A 23,430-nucleotide genomic window follows, 5' to 3' on the forward strand; every position below is an offset into this window, starting at 1 on the left:
CACTATTATGCCTTTAGCCTCCCCACCTTCATAACTCTCAATGTTATCCTTCTTAACCCAATTTCCATTGTAGCATACCAAAATTCCAACTGTATCCATTTCTGCAAAAAACATAAATAATTACTACACCGATTCATAACACTAAAAAATACAAAATAGATGAATAAAAACATGCACAACAATCATTCCACTACACATATCATCTTCTAAATCCTCAAATCTTCAAAAGTTAATTGTAGCTGCTTCAACAATTAACTTTTATTCCTTTTTGTTTTTTCTCTGATTTTGAAGATGATATCTGTGGGTTCCAAGTTATTAACAAACTAACATACACATACAATGGCAGAAATATGAACCCTCTAACCCTCCAAGTCTTTTGCACAAATGTAAACACCTTCAACAAAAGGATCAGGGAAGCAGAAAGCGTATAATGTAGTACAAGCTGAATTACCAAATTCGAAACCAAAACACACAAACTATACTTCTTACCAAAACAAACCCAGAATGCCAATAAATTCCCCACATTAGCATCTAAATTGAGCCTAACACTAGCCGTATTTACAAATTTGTAGGCCAGACAAAGTTAACCTATGATTTTTTTGTGTGCTGTTATTTTCACCATTATCAAACACATTGCACTACATTATACACGCATTCAGTCAATTTTAAACAAAATTCAACTTCACCAGACAGATCCCACTGCAGATAATATCACAAACTATGAATTTCAACATATCACAACAAGTGCAAACTGAAAATTTAAGCTTTTATGCCCTCTGTGGTGAAAGGGGCTGAACGATTTCATAATACACATACACTACCAAACCAATATCACAACTCACATCCGTTCACAACGACACCGGAAGTCGCCACTTTCCCTTCTCTGTGGAATCGCAGCAGTCAGCTCGATCGGGAGGTCAACAATGGACGCCGTGCCTTCCGGCTTCGCTGCGCCCAAACTAGGGTCCCAAGTTTGAGGACATCTGGGTTAGGACGATGGATGGGTTGCGAACTGGATTGCTCAGTGGGAACATGTCTCGCAACCTGGAGTTCCCCCAATTTTTGCCAACCTTCCAACACAGAGGAGAGAGAGTTGAGCTGAGTTCAGACAAGTTCCCTTTCAGAAAAAGGCCAATAACGGGTTGATACATGTGCTTTTATATGGAGGGCAGTTTGGTCATTTCACGTTCACAAGTGATTATTTGAGAACACAATTTGTAAGCTGATTATTTCAGAATACCACTTTTGAAAAGTGATTATATCAGCTTATTTCCCTTAAATTAAACACCCTGCCCCCGGCTCCTAGAATTACGTGCACTTGTTTTAAAGTTACGTCCATGCCTACTTTGGCTTTTCAGACACTTAGATCAGTTTTGGAAGACCCGACGCTTAACTAAGCGATAAACCACCAGACCAGTCGATCCGGGACCCCGTGGGTCCATGGTCTCCGATGGTCAATCTGAGCTTCTCTGAAGGTTCCTCATAGAGAAGAAACCATGTTCCGCGAGTTTGGTCCGAAACGGACGGTCGGATTGGCCAAAATGGCGTTATCGCTTAAAATTTAAACCCTAGATCCAGGGTTCGCGATTTCGGAGTATCCGGGACTCCGATTCACAATCCGTCGAATCCTACACGATTCTGGAATCATGTAGTACGACATATCCAAAATTCAGTGCGATCCGACTATTAGACGACACTGCACCCAAGGATCGCGCGATATGGAAAATCCGTTCGGGGATCAAACGGACTCCGAATCGAGATCCGCGAAATCCTACGCGCTCGTGACAACACGAGGATCACAAAACTGCATAGAATTACTTCACCACCCTCGCCCACGTGCTGCCTCACGCGCGGGCAGATTCGGGTGTCCAAAGCGATTTTTGCCTCCCGGAAAAGCTCGGAATCAAGACTCCAAACTCCTATCCTAGGTAAAACACCCCATTTAGAGTCACTTTTGTTCTTGGACATACCCCAAAAAGTGACCGAAAACAGTAGATCACGGCGGCCGAAGTTTCGGCCAAATTTCAAGTCGAAAATCGAACGTGTTAGAGCTAAAATCGATCGAAACCCATACATCCATCATCTAGAACATGAAAAATAGATGAGAAACCATACCTTACTCGATAGATTTGGTGGAGAATTGAAGGAGAAAAATGAGCTGGAAGTTTGAACTGGAAATCGGCAAACAATGGCAGATTCCGGCGAGCTCCGGCCACGGCAACGGCGGCGACGGGTCAGGAAATGACGGCGGTCGAGTTGTGGTTCGTTTGGTACCAATGACGGAGATCGGCTCTAAGTGTGGCGGCCGTGGCGACGTCTGGAAGGAGGAAAGGTCGGGCTGCTCGCGGGAATCGGGAAGAGAGAGAGAGAGGAGAGAGAAATGAGGAGAGAGAAGAAGGAGAGGGATAAAAATCTGACTTTTTGGCCAAATTACCATTTTGCCCTTCGCGGTATTTGATCGTATTTTCTTCGTTACAACTCCGATTCGAGTCTACTCCGTGTCTACGGACTCGTTTCGCCGTGTTCTACGCAACGGCGGAAGCGGAATTGCCAAATTCTTTCTCGATCAAAAAGTCAACTTTTTATATATTAAAATATGTGAGGGCAAACTTGTCTTTTTGCTAGAAGATATTAATCCGACCCAATCTCCGCTTTGGAATCCGAGCCGAATCCTGTGCGTGTCCGACACCTGGCGAATTTCGGGCACAAATGACCTTTTTACCCTTCTCGTTTCAAATTCTTTTAAATTTTCCCCTAGACTTCTGCCGAAATTTCGACAGAGTCTCCCCTGTATTTTGACCAAACCAAAAGTTTTCCACCTGTCAAACAAGCTCAAAACCATACCAACAGCCAGAATATCTCAAATCACACAAATCTCAACTTCAGTTTCTCAGTTTTTAACTAGATATCAGAGCCTTTCTATAAATTTACAGAACTTTAAGAAATTTACAAAGAAATCTTACACTTGGTGGTGGTGCGGAGGCTGGGAAGATGGCCCGAGTGGTTTCCTTCGTACTTCTACGGCCTGGGGGAGAAAACAAGTTTAAAGGTGTGAGTGGACAAAAATAAGGTTCTTAAAAATAAGTTAGAACATAATAACCCCCGTTTTGAAATAAATCGGGATACAAATCGATAATTTAGCTATATTTCAACATAAAGTACTCAATAAACATGAATAAATATGCTGATGAATATACTTGCATAACTGGTCAAATATAAAGATATTAATGCATGAAAAATCAGAGAAGCTGGTATAAAATAACTGAAAGTCATCACTGCGTAACAGGGCTCAAAATCTTTTGAAACAACCACCTAATTGTACCCCTGTAATATCAGTCAATTCCCCTAGCAGGTCTCGGGCGTCACACAGCCTACCCGAGCCTCAAACTGGCGAAATCAGGGGACTATGATCAGCCTGATCCGCCGGCAGGTCTCGATGACACCAAGTCGACTCGAGCCGCTCTGGCAGGATGCAGGGGACCGCAGTCAGCCTGATCCGCAATCCTGGCAGGTCTCGGGGACACAGAGTCAGCCGAGCCGCAATCCTGGCAGGTCTCGGGACACCAAGTCTGCCGAGCAGCAAATCTTGGCACTCACGGTCCGAGCGTCCCCGAAACTCGTGAGGCAAGTCAAGTGCACTGACTAACTGAATCAGACTGGATGTCCGAAGACATCGGTCCGACTGAGGGTATTCACCAAAAGCAAATGGGTACACGGTGGTTCTAAAATAATTATTTCTGATAAAATCTGATGTCCTCTGTACTCTGGTAAATCTGAGCTAAACTACTATTTTGTCTCAAAAACCTCAAATCTGTTGCTGGACTAAGTATTATAAAAATAAAGATAATTTCACAATAAAATTCATGCTATTACACTTATTTAAAATCAAATAGAAAAATATAATCATAAAACCGTTAAAGAAAGAAAAGTCCACTCACTGATGGTCCGAGCTAGCTGGACCCTTCGAAGGTCCCTCCTGCAGGTCGATCGGACCCCTGGTGCCTGATTAACCATGAATAATAAATTAATAAACTGCTGAATAAAAAGAATTTAAATTAAACACCCTGCCCCCGGCTCCTAGAAATATGTGCACTCATTTCAAGTTACTCCTATGCCCACAGTAGCCCTTTCAGACACTAAGATCATTTTTGGAAGACCCGACGCTTAAATAAGCGATAAACCACCAGACCGGCCGATCCGGGACCCGTGGGGTCCACGATCTCCGATGGCCAATCTGCGCTTCTCTGAAGGTTCCTTACAGAGCAGAAACTATGTTCGGCGAATTTGGTCCGAAACGGATGGTCGAATTGGCCAAAATTGCGTTATCGCTTAAAATCCAAAACCTAGCCCCAGGGTTCGCGATTTCGGAGTATCCGGGACTCCGATTCGTAATCCGTCGAATCCTACACGATCCTGGAATCATGTAGTACGACATATCCAAATTTCAGTGCGATCCGACGATTGGACGACACTGCACCCAAGGATCGCGCGATATGGAAAATTTGTTCGGGGCTCAAACGGACTCCGAATCGAGATCCATGAAATCCTACGCGCTCGTGACGATACGAGGATCTCAAAACTGTCCAGAGTTACTCCACCACCATCACCCACGAGCCGCCACACGCGCGGGCAGCTTCAGGTGTCCAAAGCGATTATGGTTCGTCGAAAAATCTCGAAACCAAGACTCCAAACTCCTATCCTAGGTAAAACACCCCATTTGGAGTCACTTTTGTTCTTGGACATACCCCAAAAAGTGATCGGAAACGGCTGATCACGGCGGTCGAATTTCGGCCAATTTTCAAATTGAAAATCGAGTGATCTAGAGGTGAAATCGATCAAAACCCAGCCAACCATCAGTTAGAGCACGAAAAATAGCTGAGAAACCATACCTTACTCGATCGATTTGGTGGAGAATTGAGCGAGAACGAAGGAGATGAAGTCTGGATGAAAATCGGCAGAAAATCGCCAGTTTCCGGCCAATTCCCGGCGGTTCAAGGCCGGCGACGAGTCGAGGAAGGGAGGCGGCGGCGAGACGGAGCGATTGGCACCAACGGCGGAGGTCGCCGTGCCCTGTGGCGGCAACGAGCTTGAACTGAAATGGGGAGGAGGCGACGGCGTCGCACGCGGGAGGAGGAGAGAGAGAGAGAGGAGAGAGAAGGGAGAAAGAGATAAAATCTGACTTTTTGTCTAAATTACCATTTTGCCCTTCGCGGTATTTTGATCATATCTTCTTCGTTACCACTCCGATTCGGGTCTACTCCGTGTCTACGGACTGCTTTCGCCGTGCTCTACGCAACGATGCAAGCGGAATTCCCAAATTCTTTCTCGATTAAAAAGTCAAATTTTCCCCCATTAAAATATGCGAGGGCAAAATCGTCTTTTGAATAGAATAAAGAAATCTTAATTTTTAGATATTTTGGTTTGGGTTACGTGTAGGATTTTTCGGCGTGCTGACAGACCCCATTCATGGTGTTGGATGTTCCGACGTATGGGGAGATTTTATGATTGTTAGGTCTCATGTGGCGTAGGATTTTTCGACGTTGAGACAGACTCTATACTTCGGGTTGGATGTTCCTGTGTCTGGGGAGATTATGTGATTGTTAGGTCCCATGTGGCGTAGGATTTTCTGGCTTGAGGACAGACCCCATACGTGGTGTTGGATGTTTCGGCGTATGGGGAGATGACATGATGGTTAGGTCGCACGTGACGTTGGATTTTCCTGCGTGCTGACAGACCCCATACGTGGCGTTGGATGTTCCGGTGTATGGGGAGATTTTACGTGATTATTAGGTCTCACACGTGTCGTGAGATTCTTCTAGCATGTGAGACAGGCCCCATATGTGGTGTTGAATTTTCCCGCTTATGAGGAGATTATGTGACTAACAGGGAGATGAATAAAGGTTTTGTAGGTGGTTGGAATCGGGATTTAGTAGAAAGAACTACGTGTGGCTTGATCCCTCAGTGAGAGTACGTAGGTAGCCTAGGATAGTACCTAGGTGCAGCCGCATACTAAATGTTATTTATGTTGTTTTATTGAGATTGGTTCTAACCTTGTCATTAGTCCTGAAATTCGGTTGAAAACTAGATGATGTAAAGTGCAATTAGGCATTCATATTTATGTTTGAAATTATTATTTGCCTTGGTTAAGGTATTAGTTGACCTAAGAGCTCTGTTGGTAGTTTAGTTTCAGATCATTTGAAGGCCGGAGGCCGAATATGTGAATTGCATGAAATTATCTTGTGCATACTGCTAGTTGTGGATATTAAATGCGTTTTATGGGATTGTCCAAATTATAAGGGAGACTCTGCCAAAATTTCGGCAGAAAGTCTCGTGCCCTTATTCCTTTTGGGAAATGAGACTTTAGTTTTAGTGACTGGGTCCGACATCGGGGTGATGTCGGAATTTCCACAGGATTCGTCTCGGGTTTCGGGAAATTCGGGAGGGGGAGGGGGGGTGGGTCCTGTCTGCTCGGTGTTCCGGTCTTTATGCCCACCCCGAATATATAGTTATATTTTAACTAATATTGCAACTGATGCTTAAGAAATAATAGGGTTTTCATGGAGCCACGGCCTTGGCAGGCATGCATGTGGCTCAATTCCTAGCTGAAATTTAGATTAAATTAATGTAGAATATTTTTTGTATAAAAAAATAATGGCTAACATGTGAAATATGGGAGGGAGAAGAGCTACTCTTTGTTTAGTGCAAGTAGTGATAGAGAAATTGTCAAAGGTAGAAAGAAGATTTGGAAGAAGAAGAAAAAGCAGAAGTAAAGGCATGAAGAAGAAGTTGGGAAAACATAAATGAAGAGAGATAAAATATTATAGTAAGTTAATTAAAATTAATTTAAACACATAATTATTTAAAGAAAAGAATTAATTTGTTTAATCTTAACTATTCATTGTAGCCTAACCTAATGGTTAAAAAATTGTGTCAAATTTACGGTGCCACGGATCTACCCCTTATATATATAAGTCACGATAATGGGACACACAAAAAATCACACATTTTAACACTCTTTTTTTCAATCGTTAAATCTTTCATAATCCAACGATTTAGCAATTATCATTTGCAAAAATTATTTATTTATTTACTGAGACATGAAGTTACAGCACAGTCCACAAGGTTTGTAATCTCTCTACATTAAAGTTAGAATTGGATACACCCCATTATACAATGTTCTTTCTCCTTTACCGATTTCTTCCCCACCCCATCTCCCCTTATCTCTCTCTCCCTCCCTCCCTCTGAACTCTGCTCCTTATGAGAACTTGCCGGAAAACGAATGGAACCGGCCAAAAGATCAACAAAACTCCATATTGGTCCTCTAACCATTTTATCCCTCTCGCAGCACATATGCATCCTTCCTCTTCCTTATTAGCATTTAATAGAAGGAAAAAAACAAACAAAAAGAAGCACGTTTCCCAAAGTATATTAAATGTTTTAAAAGAATTGATAACTCATACAAATGCAATCCTAGCCATTGAAACTTATTTAATCCAATGGTTTAAAAAGTGTGTCAAAATGATTATTCTCACATTACAATAATACTAATTAAACAAAACTCGACTTCAATATTTAGATTTTGGAATTGAAACTGATTATTCTGACAATAGAATTGCAACTAATTATTCTTACAATAGAATTGAAACTGATTATTCTGACAATAGAATTGCAACTAATTATTCTTACAATAGAATTGAAACTGATTATTCTGACAACAGAATCACAACAATACCAATTAAACTAAACTCAGACCTTCCTTAATTAGCACTTAGTGCTACATGACGCTTGGATTTACGGAAGCATATTTAAGCAGCTCCGGGTTGCTTTCAAGATGCTCCATGATTTCTTCACTCACACTCACCAACGCTTCTATTCCCTTGCCATCTCTTTTATCAATAAAAATAACCAAATCCTTAATTCCAGTACTAGGAATGCTCACCCACGTCGGCTTTCCCCATCCGAAATCAGCTTCATAAAAAGAAAACCTACACCAACTTCCAGAGCATAAATGGTACATGTCAACATTCCCTCTCAACTTTTCATATTCTTGATCCCTTTTCCATGCCTCATTAGAATCAAATGGTAGTTTTGTAGGATAAGTTGCGTTCTGTTGTTCAAGCCCTTTCCTGAGTTTGACAACCAAGTCTTTTAGATCTATCGTCCCATCATCACTCTCTTCTTGACCTTTTAATAACGACGGTGTAGCGATGACGAATATATTAGCAACAGCGTTCCCACCCAAGGTTTGTGACATGGGTGGCTCAAACCTTCTACGCAAGTCCATAGCTAGTTTGAACGAAGATGGTCTTGATCCCAATGGTATGTTTGATGATTTGGATAATGCTTCCATAGCACATTTCCAAATGAGTGCTGAAAGTACAAGGACACGAGTCGGTGCATGAGGTGCCAATGCGCTGGCCAAATTTGATTGGAGGGTGGCAATCTTTGGGGCATCAAAAACAAACCTTTTTGTTATGTACTTGATGTCCACCATCTCGGGTGGTGATGGTGATGGCTGTGATGAGTTTAAGAAATCTAGTGGTGGAAAATAAGACGCCGCATCAAATTTTGGGACCATGAAAGGTACCTGATGACTGTCACCACCATCAAGTGCTGTTTTGGCCCAACAACTGATGAAGGTGCTAGCTGTGGTTCCATCAACAATCCTATGTGACATTTTCAATCCTATTGCTATTCCTCCACAGTCGAACAAGTTGGCTTGCACAGCAAGCAGCGGGAGCCTCGTGGAAACACCATCACCATCACCGTCAGGTTGACCAATTGCTGGGACGAGCCCTGTTAGCATCTCGGGATCTGGGTGTTCAAAAATCTGCGATAATGAACATTTGACTCGGGCCGTCACGAACTCAGCTCCATCGTCAGTGCATTGGATCATGTCATGGCCTTTACTCCATCTTCCTGCTAAGGGGTAGAAGTGAGTGAGAGTTTTGGCTAATGACTGCATTAGATGCTGACAATAATCTCTCTTCTTCATCCTCATGGCCGCCATGTCTCCTGAACCATTAACATTATTGTTCGCGGCATAGAAAAGAAGCGTTGGGGGGTAAACGTGACAAGGAATCATCTGATCAAAAACAGAGAGCTGTATGGTTTTCAAGGGATGAGGAGTTGGGGATGATGGTTTGACTGTTTGCCTCTCAATGATTTCAACCTTGATCAAGTCTGGGGCCATCTTACTTTGTTTGCGACAGGCTATGTCTACTTCCAAAGCAATATGACTTTTTTCTGAAGGCTATATCAAGTGTGTGACCGTCTAACTGCTCTTTATAGGCAAAAGAAAGGATCTGCATGGAATAACAGCATACTTTTTCCGTGTGATTTAAGGAAAGCCAGAGTGTCTTATTTTTAGAAAGAGTTCTTTTGATATACTCTTACAACTACTATAGGGTTTAGATTTGTCCTATGATTAACTAAATTGCATTATATGCCACCTACCTTCCTATGATTAACTAACTAAATTGTAGTATGTCATTAACTACCTTAATTATAATTAATACTCCCTATTAATAACATATCAATCACCCCATTTAGTTTGATTTACTTTTCCAGTACACATTGCCCATTTATTTTGGTTGGCATTACCTCCATAACCCATGTTTATCAACTTCTTCTGTGAGTGATTAGTTTAGTTAGGTGGGATTTCATGCAGACGAGAGACTTGTAGTTTTGATTGGTGGTGGCTCTAGCTCAGAGATTCTTCCGACCACAAAAAAAGCTGCTAGATTATTTTAGCTAGGTTGCTCATAGTATAGTTTACTTAGGTGGGATTTTATGAAGAGGAGAGACCTGTAGTTTTGATTGGTGGCTCAATCTCAGAGATTCTTCCGACCACAAAAAAAGCTGCTAGATTCTGTGAGTGATTAGTTTATTTAGGTGGGATTTTATGAGACTTGTAGTTTTGATTGTTTGCTCTTCCTATAAAAAAAAACAAAAAACAAAAAAAAAAAACAAAAAAGATTGGTGGCCCTATATAGCTCAGAGATTCTGCGGACAAAAAAAAAAAGCTGACAGATTATTTTGTTCAGGATTTAAAGGCTCTCATATACAAGGGTTGCTAGATGGGGATTGTTTGTTGGTTTATTACTATGTTTGGTGGGATTTAAATGCTTGCGGACAGATTCTGTCAGGACATAACCAGATTTCTATAACACATGTTCCATTGTTTCTATAACAGATTTTCCTTATAACACATGTTCCTTACAATGCATGTCTATAACACATATGTTTCTCATTTTTGGAACACTTTGACAGCTAGCTCAATATCTGTATCTCAACAGCCTTTTAATGTTTATCTCCAGTTTGAGAGGACGTTTATATGTAAATTCCATGTATGTTCCATTGCACCAAAGAACAAGGCAATAAAAATTCGACGGCAATAACAAGTAATAAACAGGCAATACACGGGCAACATACCGACAATGTACATACAATACAAAGGCATTAAAATTTTGAAAGGAAAATAACAAAATAGTGCTATACATAATAATAAGACAATAATCACGCAATACAAAGCCAAATCAAAGCATTAGGCACGAGATATGTCCACAATAACATTACAATAGAGGGGCAATAGACACCCCATATACAATACATAACGTTGTATAGGGAAATGGATATGTTCTTATGAATAGTGGTAAGTTGCAGGAAAGATGACAGCAGCAGTCTCACAACACAACTTCGACTACGATTAGTTCCTGTCTTTAAGTTTTTACTTCCAAATGCGAATGGACTACCATTCATCATGCCCAGAAAAACAGAGAAGTTCATCAAATACAAATTTAATGATAATACCAGAACAATAGCCTGTTACCTCAGATATGACAGCCTGAGAAACTCCAATTCTATCTCCAACTAACAAGTAACTAATTGAGTAAAGAGAAACTATTGAGTAAGTTCGGCTTATGCTATCAACGAATGAATTTTTTTGGCAGATTGGAGAGACTAGTCAGCTAGTGGACTTTTGGATCATGTCTTTTAAAAGAGAACTAGCAAATAATTTTGGCTTATGCTTGTTATTATTAGGCCCCAAGAGGACATCTAAGACGTTATGTATTCTTCTTGTGGAACTGTATGTTTCTAATATTTGTTTCACTATTTTGTCAGAATGGAATCACATTTCTATATTGTCGAAATTAAACATTGTTACATCGTCATCTTGTATGTTTTAAAACTGTCGTATACGTGACCGCTGTCCTTTGTTTAAGGTCCCAAAATTTTCAAGTAAATTGAACTAAAATTTCATTTAATGGCATCAAAATAATTACATGGTCTCCTATACAGTAATATTAAATACATGTTTTTGTTTCACATAATCTTAAAAAATGACAAATTATCTCAAGAATTAATAACTTGAAAACAATAATCTCCTATTTAATTGTTGAATTTACATGAAGCATCATCCATTTTACTCTTGCAGATGCTCGAGCGAATGATGCGAATCCATTGTGGATCCTTGACGGTTTAGGATAATTTTTCCTTGGGTTTTGAGGAGTTTTAAGTTTCCTATTCATTGTATGATTATACTAAAGTCTTATGGTCTATAAATAGACATTTTAGTGCTAGGGTTTTCTCTAATGAGTGCAAGAGAGAAAACAGGGCTTCAAATTAGGTTGGAGCCAGGGTGAGAGAGAAGAGAGCTAGGGTTTGTGAGAGAGCAAATGGGGTTCTTCATTGTAACCCAATGAGTTCTTTCATACTTGTGAGTTTCTCGAGGATCACCAGAGAGGACGTAGGCACAACGCCGAAACTTTAAAAATTCTTGTGTTATTTGTGAGTGTGTTTACTTTTGGGTTTGTGAGTGCTTTTTCTTTGCGTGGCTTATGTGTAGTATTTGTGTAGTCCATCAACGACAAGGTCTTGAAGTGTTTGCGCACAACAATCCGACCTACCAAACGGGGCCTTGAACTTAAGGTGTGGTCTTGTTTTGCCTTCATCTTTGAAAGTGGAAACCCTCTTCTCTCTTAATGGAAGGATGGCCAAGATCAATCCTTATGCTACTACAAAAAAAATTGGCAACGGTCACTATTATTTGGTGACATTTGGTGATTAATGCTAGGATAACTAAAGCTAGTCACCTCAGCATTAGTCACCGAATGTCACCAAATCAAGGGCGGACCTATATTAGGGTTGTAGTGGGCTCCAGCCCAGTCCTATTTTTTAGAGTAGGCTTAATTTGTAAGCCAAATTTAGATAAATCAAATTTTAGCCCAAAGTTTCTCTCTATCTCTCTCCATTTTCTCTTTCTTCTTTAATCCCTTTGTCCCTTTTCTTCTTTCTTTTCTCTCTCATTTCTCTCTTCTTTTTCTTTCTTCTCTCTCTTTTCTTGTTATTTTTCTTTCTCTCCGCCATTTTTCTTTTCTCTTTCTTTCCTTTTGTCTTCTCTATTTGTTTCTCTTTTGTTTTATTAAGTCTCTGTTTCTCTCTTCTTCTTTTCCATGCGTTTCTCTGTTTACGCATTGATAGTGGTTTTTTGTCGTGAAGATGTTGAATAGATGGTTTGACCAGCTTGAGCATGTGGATGTTTTGGTGGAGGACCCGATTGTAGTCCGAATCACATAGGTGCCCAAAAAAAAAATTTAGCCCACCCCTGTAAAAAAATCCTAGATCCGCCATTGCACCAAATGATGGTGACTGTTGCCACTATTTTTTTGGTAGTCTGCTCTCTAAGTTGAAAATACTAATGGTTAGGATCAACCTTTGATGTCCCCAACTTTAGAACAAATGGCTAGGATAACACATCAGAGTGAAAATGATTATTCTCACATTATGACAATACTAATTACACTAAACTCGACTTTAAACTCGACTTTATTCTCACAACAGAATTGAAACTGATTATTCTGACAACAGAATCACAACAATACCAATTAAACTAAACTCAGACCTTCCTTAATTAGCACTTAGTGCTACATGACCCTTGGATTTACAGAAGCATATTTAAGCAGCTCCGGGTTGCTTTCAAAATGCTCCATGATTTCTTCACTCACACTCAACATTGCTTCTATTCCCTTGCCATCTCTTTTATCAATCAAAATAACCAAATCCTTTAGTCCAATACTAGGAATGCTCACCCATGCCGGCTTTCCCCATCCGAAATTAGCTTCATAAAAAGGAAACCTACACCAACTTCCAGGGCATAAATGGTACATGTCAGCATTCCCTGTCAACTTTTGACATTCTTGATCCCATTGCCATGCCTTAATAGAATCAAATGGTAGTTTTGTAGGATAAGTTTCTTTCTGCTGTTCAAGCCCTTTCCTGAGTTTGGCAACCAAGTCTTTTAGATCTATCGTCTCATCGTCACTCTCTTCTTGACCTTTTAATAACGATGGTGTAGCGACGACTACTAAATTAGCAACAACATTCCCACCCAAGTTTTGTGGGAAGGGTGGCTCAAACCGTCTACGCAAGTCCATAGCCATTTTGAACGAAGATGGTCTTGACCCCAGTGGTATGTTTGATGCTTTGGATGATGCTTCCATAGCACATTTCCAAATGAGTGCTGAAACTACGAGGACACGTGTCGGTGCATGAGGTGCCAATGCGCTGGCCAAATGTGATTGGAGGGTGGCAATTTTTGAGGCATCAAACACAAACCTCTTTGTTATGTACTTGATGTCCACCAGCTTGGGTGGTGATGGCTGTGATGAGTTTAAGAAATCTAGTGGTGGAAAATAAGACGCAGCATCAAATTTTGGGACCATGAAGGGTGCCTGATCATCGTGACCATCATCAAGGGCTGTTTTGGCCCAACAACTGATGAGGGCGCTAGATGTGGTGCCATCAACAACCCTATGTGAAAAATTCAACCCTATTGCCATTCCTCCACACTCGAACAAGTTGGCTTGCACAGCAAGCAACGGGAGCGTCGTGGCATCACCATCACCATCACCATCACCATCAGGTTGACCAATTGCTGGGACGAGCCCTGTTAGCATGTCAGGATCTGGATGTTCAAAAATCTGCGATAAGGAACATTTGACTCGGGCCGTCACAAACTCAGCTCCATCATCAGTGCATTGGACGATGTCATGGCCTTTACTCAATCTTCCTGCTAAGGGGTAGAAGTGAGTGAGAGTTTTGGCTAATGACTGAATTAGATGCTGAAAATAATGTCTCTCCTTCATCCTCATGGCCGCCGTGTCTGTGGAAGTAGCTCCACCTCCTGAACCAGTAATATTATTGTTGGCGGGATAGAAGAGAAGCGTTGGGAAGTAAACGTGACTAGGAAGCATCTGATCCAAAACAGAGAGCTGTAGGGTTCTCAAGGGATGAGGAGTTGGGGATGATGGTTTGACTGTTTGCCTCTCAATGATTTCAACCTTGATCAAGTCTGGGGCCATCTTACTTTGTTCGCTATAGGCTATATCTCGCTAGAAACTAATATGACTGTTTGCTATATATCAAGTCTCTGGCCATCTTACTTTCTTTATAGGCAAAAGAAAGTATCTGCATGGAATAACGATCGAGAGAGTCTTACAATTCTTGTGTGAGTGATTAGTTTAGTTAGGTGGTGGGATTTTATGAAGACGAGACTTGTAGTTTTGATTGGTGGCTCTAGCTCAGAGATTCTTCCCACCAAATAAAAGCTGCCAGATTCTTTTAGCTTGGCTCATAGTATAGTATAATGTGTTACATGTGTTACTAGTGTTGGGTGGGAATTAATGAAGACGAGAGAGACTTACTTTTAATATATATATATATATATATATAATCTAAAACAAGAAAATGAATGCAATTTGAATCCAACTTTTTAAACTCAAAAATAGAATTTAAGTTCAAAACAAAGAAAACTTGTTTGATAGCTCTATTTTTAAAAATTCAAACTCAAGTACAACTAAAAAACGCCATAATTATTAAAAACAAAAAATATCTATTTTTTCAGTTTTTTTCTAACAACTCACAAGTTCTCAAATTTTTAAGATTTGAAAACTAGTTTTCAAGTTGCATACGAAACAAGTTTTTGAATCTTAAAAATAGATTTAAGAACTTCTTGTTTTTAAGAAAAATCCAAAATTTTGAATTCCTTATTTGAATAGGATACCAAACACGCCCTAATATTTTCAAAACGATTTCTGATTTGTACTTTGAGTTAGAAAACAAAAAAAAAGATGTTTTTAACGTTCTCACAGCAAAAGTGAAAACGCAGAAAATGACTGCGAGTCCGATAAAAAATAAAAATAAAACACGAGATACAGCTCACCCTTCGTCCCATCTGTGTTTATCTATATCAGCTGTTCAGTGAAACAATGCCCAACATAACTGATACGTCTAGCCCTCTTCTCTATGAATATCAAGATCTTCATTTATTTGTGTAAATTTCCACACATCAGCATATTATCAACATCTTCATCTTCTATCTAAAATTCTAGTTGTTGATTTATTATGGGTTGTACGCATTTTGATCAGTATATTATTGGACTTATATCCTCTGAGAGCTGGGACTTAAGGGAAGATGGGGTTGAGGTTTTTATTTTATTTTAAATAATGTTCTCTAAATAAAATTCTAATTTTTTTTTCTTCTACATTATAACGTTGTTCTAATTTTTAAATAATTTTTTTTTCTACAGGACACATTAACAAAAAATGCCTTTAAAAAATAGTTTACATATAATAAAAGTTATATTGAAGAATACAAGTCCACATCGGAACTTTGATTAAATAAAATAAAATATATAATGAATGGTTCCATTACTAATATTATTGAGGCCTTTTACGATAAAACTCTATACCTATTGGGTTTTGTAGGTAGTTAAATTGGGTACAATATTGGTGTTGTTAGTAGTGAGCCAATGACCTGTCTCTCTGAAATTTAATATGGTATCAAAGGGTTGATTACAGCAGCGGACTCATGAATTTTTCAGCGGAGGTGCAATTCTTAAAAGCTAAAAGCTCAAAAAGAACAAAGAAAAAAAAAGAGACATGAAAGGACCCGCCCCGAATTTCCCAAAACCTTGGCAAATCCTGTGGAATTCCCGACATCACCCCGATGTCGGGCCCACTTACTAAAGACCGAGACTTTCTGCCGAAATTTCGGCAGTCTCCCTTATAAATTGGACATTTCCCAAAATTTCAACATGCATAAAAAACACATTTAATATTCCCAACGGGCAACATGCACAATATAATTTCATGCAATTCACATAAACGGCCTTCCTATAATTCTCAACAACCAAGCATGCTAGCAAATCAATTCATGCCTTAAACAAGGCAAACGATAAATTCAAATATAAATTTATAACTGCTAAATTTCAACATACATCATCTAACTTTTTCAATTTCAACATATGAGGTTTTAACCTCCTAACACAATCACATCTATGTCCGCGGCTGCACCTAATAACCTTAGGTTGCCTACGTACCCTGATTGAGGATCAAGCCATACGTAGTTCTTCCCTTAAAACCCAATTCCACACATAGACAATACCTTATTTCATTTCTCTGTATTTCACATAATCTCCCTATACGCCGGTACAACCAACGCAACTTATGAGGCTTGTCAATGCTGGATAACCTACGCCACGTGCGACCATACCATATTATCACAATATCTCCCCATACGCCGGTTCAACCAACGCCATGTATGGGGTCTGTCTCAACGCCGGATAACCTACGCCATGCAAGACCTGCACATCATATCACATATCTCCCCATACGCCGGTACAACCAATGCCACGTATGGGGCCTGTCGACACGCCGGATAACCTACGCCATGTGCGACCTCAACATATTATCACAATATCTCCCCATACGCCGGTACAACCAACGCCACATATGGGGTCTGTCTCAACGCCGAATAACCTACGCCACGCGAGACCTGCACATCATATCACATATCTCCCCATACGCCGGTACAACCAACGCCACGTATGGGGCCTGTCGACACGCCGGATAACCTATGCCACGTGCGACCTCAACATATTATCACAATATCTCCCCATACGCCAGTACAACCAACGCCACGTATGGGGTCTGTCCGCACGCCGGATAACCTATGCCACGTGGGACCTAACTTTCACTGGGTGGTACTTGTAGTGTAACCAAAATCCGGGGAGGTACCTAAGGTAGTGCGTATAGCACTTCAAACTGACATTCTAGACTCTTTTGTACCCTTGTACAAACATATATAATTATATATATTAATACTAATATTGTGTAAACCTCAAAAATGGTCTAGCACCTGATAATCCCCCTGGGAAGGTGAGGCTACTCCGGGAGACTCACGGTCAATCAAGGGTCAAACTACCCTAACCCTGGTCAAACGGGCCCACGGGGCCCACGACCTCCAAATTCCGATCCGAAAGTTCCTATGGGTTCTGCAAGGTATAGGACACTCGTCCTGCAAGTTTGGTTCAGATCGGACGGTCGGATCGCTCACCATCGCAAGATCTGACGGTTAATATAAAACATAAACTTTAAATTATTAAATCGAAACATCCGGGGCTCCGATTCACGATCTGTGAATTCCTACACGATCCTAGAAATACCTAGATTAACATAAATTAAATTTGAGACCATCCAACGGACCTAACCTATCGAACCCGGATAACGCGCAATAGGCGATATCCGTTCGATAGTCAAATGACGTCCAAATTCAGATCCGCGAAATCCTACGCACTCGTGACAACCTAAGGATCTCATCGAGACACAGTGAAACTCCACTACCCTCGCCCATGAGCCACCACACGGGCCGGCAGCGCTGGGTGCCCAAACCGATTACGAATTGCCGAAAAATCTCAAAACCATGGCTCCAAACTCCTACCCTAGGTATAACACCCTATTTGGAACCACTTTTGTTCTTGGACCTACCCCAAAAACTGACCGAAAATGGGCGGAATCGCGATCCCAAAATCGGCCAAATTTCAATTCGTAAATCGAATTGGTTACGCTAAGAATCGATCCAATCCTACCCAACAGGCAGCTAGAGCATGAAGAATGGATGAATTTCCATTCCTTGTTCTCCAGAAATGGCTGCCGGAGGAGGGAGATCAGAGCCGGCGAAGTTCGAGCGAAAACTGGGCAAAAATCGCCTTTTTCCGGCTGCTGGAGCGGCGGCTGATGTTGGGGAAGGGCCGGGTTGTGACGCCGAGGCCAAGCCGGTCCTTTTGGCACCAGTCTCATCCGCAGCTGCGGCCGGTGGCCGGAGATTCGAGGAGAGAGAGAGGGACCGACGAGGAGAGAGAGAGAGAGAGAGAGAGAGAGAGAGAGAGAGAGAGAAATCTGATTTTTTATTTATAAAAATCTCATTTCGAAAGAATTACGATTATGCCACTGGGTTTCTTTTGACCATATCTCTCTCGTTACAACTCCGATTCGAGGCCACTACGTGTTTACGAACTCATCTCAGTACGACCTATCCAAAAATACTAGTCACTGCCCCAAACTCTCTCCGGGTAAGAAAGTGACCAAAATACCCCTATCTCAAGGGTAAATTTGTAATTTCTCTTAAATAATTTAAATAAGGGGTTTAATTTGGAGTCGGGGTGTTACAAGACAACTAAATATCCTTATAATTTAAACAATACTAGTGTTATTCATAATTAATTGAAAAAATAACATTACAATTACCCTACAATTGTTGCCGACAAGGTTTCATATCATGAAAATGTCGCATTATATTTGCATTACTGATATAAGAAAAAACATCATGAAAACGTCGCATTATATTTGCATCACATTACACACTTTAGGTGATGTTAAATTGGTTTTTTATAAAGAGAATTTTCAATCCTACTTAAATAAGGAATTCCCAAAACCCAATTGAATAAAGAGAAGTTCCAATTAAAATCCAATTAGGTAAGAATTATAAAAGCCCTCTAGAAGCCCATGAATGGCCCAGCAGTTTCCCCTTTTTTTAAAAAAAAAAAAAAAAAAAAAAAAACCTGGTCCAAAACGACGTTGTTTTGGCCAGGTTAAAAAAAAAGAAAAAAAAAGAAAGCAGCATCTGATCCAAAACGACGTCGTTTTGGCCTCACTTTTTTATTTTTAATGAGAAGAGGTGCAACTTCAGCAGCTCTTCTGGGGTTTTCCGACTACCAGAGGTGCAGATGCACCTCCTTGCACTTGCACAGGTTTGCCACCGGTTGATTGACTGGGCCTGAATTGAGCATTTACCCTTACCAAATATATGGTGCTCACATGTTTGGCTTGAGTGTTTACTCCTACCCTTTACCCAATATGTGGTGTTCACGTGTTAGGCCTAAATGATTGACTCCGATGTGGACATGCCTCCACGTGTGGCTTACTATGTGGTGATCCCCAGCTACCCACTACTTGATATTGTCCCTAACGTAACTACCTACAAAGCTCAATAGGTGTGGGGTTTTATCACAAAAGGTCTCGGTGTTTTTAGTGGTAGAATCATTCATTATATTTTGTATTTTATTTAGTCAAGTTTCCGATGCGGGACTCATATTCTTCAACAAGTTACAAATTGTTTGTTGAAGTTATATAAACTAATCCTTAGTATCAAGTTATATAAGATCATAAGTGAAGAGCAAACCAGTTTGACATTGTTATGTTGTGAAAATAATTACTTTGAGATTTGTTGTGAGAGAAATCAGTTGTAAAGGAAAACAGTTTAGCGTTTGGTAAACTAAATAGTAAAATTGCTGTTAGTACAAAAATCAATTTATAAGTTTTTGGTAAAATTATGTGTAAAAGTGCAGTGATTGTGTGTAATGACTAAAAAGGACATAATGTTAACAAATTTTTTTCCTTTCTAAATTAGTGAAAATAACACTTTCACTTATTTTTTCGGAGCAATAACACTTTCACTTTGATTTGTACAATTCTTGTGTTAACTATGTTTCAATTATAAAGTAATGAAGTCTTTATTTTAGATAGCAATATCTCTCCAACATACATAATATCTCCAAATGTCATGACCAATTACAAAACTGAACATATGTCCATTAATAATTTTGTTTACCCCACTATAGTTTATATCTCCATGCCCAACAGTCAATTCCGAATTAATTGTCAATTCCCATCGAGTCCCGTCGAGTATACTCCATGCCCATCATCATCAATTTCTTCTACTCTTTTAATTGCTACTCCTACTTGCATTATTGAATATATGCATTCATTTCCTTTTATTTTTAAGTTTATTTAGAAATTAAAAGAGTAAAAGAAATTGATGATGATGGTCTGCGAGATTTGGTCTCTTCCTGGGTTTTTTTATAAAAAAATTATCTGAGTCTCTTCCTGGTTTATGTACATGATTATGCAGTGTTTTGGGTTGCTAGTTTCATATTGTTTTCTCAAACCTTTTGGGAGTTATATAATGAAGGTTTCATTCTGTACACCAAAAAATAAATAAATAAAACAGACACATCAAAACCAAAACAGGATGATAGAGAGACATCACCCAGATACAAATTGAAAAAACTTAATAAAAACCAAAACAGAATGACATAAATATCACACAGAAACAACCCAAAAAAAAAAAGTGTGAAGTGCAGTGTGAATCCTAGAGAAAAATTATGCGGCTCATCCTTAAATCTGGGTCTCGCGCTAACATTATAGAAGAAAAGTGTGAAGACATTGTTAGATGTGGGTTATGCGAAAATTAAAGTAGAAAAGTAAATTTTTGTTCTGTGAAAATTAAAGAAGATAAGAAGAAGAAGAAAAAAAAATGAGGAAGGAGGAGAGATTCAGAAAACGCATGAGAAAAAGTTCAAGGATAATGGAAGTAATATCTAAAAATTAAAGAGGTTAATTTGGGCATTTTAGGAAAATTCATTAAAACACCACTGGTTCCTCACCCGCTTTCTGCATAAGCGGAAATATAATCACCCATTATTGTTGTAAATGGGTGACCCATATGTTGAAAGTGAAAAACAATGTCGGAAGGGAAACACCAAGTTTTACGGAGAGTTGAAGACTTTTTGTCTCACGCACTGCTTACATACAGAAAGGAGTAAATGTTATGGTTGTGACCTCTAGAGAGAGAGAGAGAAAAAAGAAGAAGAGAGCCTAGGCAGAGAAGGAAGAAATAGGAGAGCCAGAGAAGAGAAAAGAGAGCAGAGAGAAATTGTCCAAGAGAGAAAAATAGTGAGCCAATGAGAGTGTTATATTCCTTTTGTAGCCCTATTATTTTACATAGTGAAAATGTTAGTGTTGATGCTCTCCGGAGACGTAGGCACAACTTGCCGAACCTCGTCAAATATTGTGTTTTATTTATTTTATGTGCAGCCTTTATATTCCAGCACCATGTGTTTATTATACAACGATTGTAGATTTTTTTTTCTCTTTTATCAGTAAGATCTTTAGTTTTCTCACAACCAATGAGGCATAATAATATGAGCAATATAATATTGATTTGATTATATTTCTTTTCATGAAGACAACAAATTCAATAACCATCTTCTCACAAAACAATTGAAAGTGATTATTCTCACAGCTAGCGCAATGAAAATAATTATTCTCACGACACAACAATACTAATTAAACTCGACCAAACTCCGACCTTAACACATAGTGCTACATGACCCTTGGATTTACAGAAGCATATTTAAGAAGCTCCGGATTGCTTTCAAAATGCTCCATGATTTCTTCACTCAAACTCAACAACGCTTCTATTCCCTTGCGATCTTTTTTATCAATCAGATAAAACGCATCCTTACAACCAATACTAGGAACGCTAACCCATGTCGGCTTTCCCCATCCAAAATCGGCTTCATAAAACGGAAACCTACACCAAATTCCAGAGCATAAATGGTACATGTCAACATTCCCTCTCAATTTTTCATATTCTCGAGCCCTTTGCAATGCCTCATTAGAATCAAATGGTAGTTTTGTAGGATAAGTTTCTTTCTGTTGTGCAATACCTTTACTGAGTTTGGCAACCAAGTCTTTTAGATCTATTGTCTCATTACTCTCTTCTTGACCTTTTAATGATGCTGTTGCGGTGACTACTAAAATACCAACAACGTTCCCAGCCAAGTTTTTTGGCAAGGGTGGCTCAAACCGTCTACGCAAGTCCATAGTTAGTAGGAACGAAGATGGTGGTATGTTTGATGATTTGGATGATGCTTCCATTGCACATTTCCAAATGAGTGCTGAAACTACAAGGACACGTGTCGGTGCATGAGGTGCCAATGCGCTGGCCAAATTTGATTGGAGGGTGGCAATCTTTGAGGCATCAAACACAAATCTCTTTGTTATGCACTTGTCTTGTTTAATGATGCCCACCAGCTCGGCTGATGATGGCTGTGATGAGTTTAAGAAATCTAGTGGTGGAAAATAAGACGCAGCATCAAATTTTGGGACCATGAAGGGTACCTGATCATCGTCACCATCATCAAGGGCTGTTTTGGCCCAACAACTGATGAAGGCGCTAGCTGTGATGCCGTCAACAACCTTATGTGAAAAATTCAACCCTATTGCTATTCCTCCACACTCGAACAAGTTGGCTTGCACAGCAAGCAACGGGAGCCTCGTGGAAACACCATCACCATCACCATCACCGTCAGGTTGACCAACTGCTGGGACGAGCCCAGTTAGCATCTCGAAATCTGGATGTTCAAAAATCTGCGATAACGAACATTTGACTCGGGCCGTCACGAACTCAGCTCCATCATCAGTGCATTGGATCATGTCATAGCCTTTACTCAATCTTCCTGCTAGAGGGTAGAAGTGAGTGAGAGTTTTAGCTAATGACCGAATTAGATGCTGACAATAATCTCTCTCCATCCTCATGGCCGCCATGTCTGTAGAAGTAGCTCCACCTCCTGAACCAGTAATATTATTGTTGCCGGAATAGAAGAGAAGCGTTGGGAAGTAAACGTGACTAAGAACCATCTGATCCAAAACAGAGAGCTGTATGGTTCTCGAGGAATGAGGAGTTGGGGATGATGGTTTGACTGTTTGCCTCTCAATGATTTCAACCTTGATCAAGTCTGGGGCCATCTTACTTTGTTTGCGACAGGCTATGTCTACTTCCAAAGCAATATGACTTTTTTCTGAAGGCTATATCAAGTGTGTGGCCATCTTTATAGGCAAAAGAAAGGATCTGCAAGGAATAACAACTTAAATTAGTATAGTATGCCAACTTCTTCTGTGAGTGATTAGTTTAGTTAGGTGGGATTTTATGAAGACGAGACTAGTAGTTTTGAATGGTGGCTCTAGCTCAGAGATTCTTCCGAGACCAAAAAAAAAAAGCTGACAGATTCTTTTGTCTAGGATTTATAGGCTCTCATAGTACAAGTGTTGCTAGATGGGATTGTTTATTGGTTTACTAATGTGTTAGGTCGGATTTAAATGCTTGCCCACAGATTCACATGTTCCATTGTTTAACACATATTCCCTTGTTTAACACATGTGAGAACAATGTTACAATAAAAGTCCTATTTGACAGGTTTTCCCAAAATATCAATTGGCCAACAAACTTTAATATTGAGATGGAAG

At 39.9% G+C, this 23,430-nt stretch overlaps 3 protein-coding genes across 3 annotated transcripts; all 3 read right to left on the reverse strand.

The window, feature by feature from the left end:
* Nucleotides 1–7,774: 7,774 nt before the first annotated feature.
* LOC117626489 (BAHD acyltransferase At5g47980-like) lies at nt 7,775–9,261 on the reverse strand. The gene has a single exon (XM_034358203.1). The coding sequence runs from the start codon at nt 9,191–9,193 to the stop codon at nt 7,775–7,777; it is 1,419 nt and encodes a 472-aa protein (XP_034214094.1). The 5' UTR covers nt 9,194–9,261.
* A 3,637-nt stretch (nt 9,262–12,898) lies between these two features.
* Nucleotides 12,899–14,363, reverse strand: LOC117626303 (stemmadenine O-acetyltransferase-like). The gene has a single exon (XM_034357973.1). The coding sequence runs from the start codon at nt 14,361–14,363 to the stop codon at nt 12,927–12,929; it is 1,437 nt and encodes a 478-aa protein (XP_034213864.1). The 3' UTR covers nt 12,899–12,926.
* Nucleotides 14,364–21,324: 6,961 nt separating this feature from the next.
* LOC117625038 (BAHD acyltransferase At5g47980-like) lies at nt 21,325–23,010 on the reverse strand. The gene has a single exon (XM_034356603.1). It carries the CDS (start codon nt 22,930–22,932, stop codon nt 21,505–21,507), a length of 1,428 nt encoding a protein of 475 aa, XP_034212494.1. The 5' UTR covers nt 22,933–23,010; the 3' UTR covers nt 21,325–21,504.
* Nucleotides 23,011–23,430: the final 420 nt, after the last annotated feature.

Source organism: Prunus dulcis, chromosome 4 (genome assembly GCF_902201215.1).
Source record: "Prunus dulcis chromosome 4, ALMONDv2, whole genome shotgun sequence".
NCBI classification, from domain to species: domain Eukaryota; kingdom Viridiplantae; phylum Streptophyta; class Magnoliopsida; order Rosales; family Rosaceae; genus Prunus; species Prunus dulcis.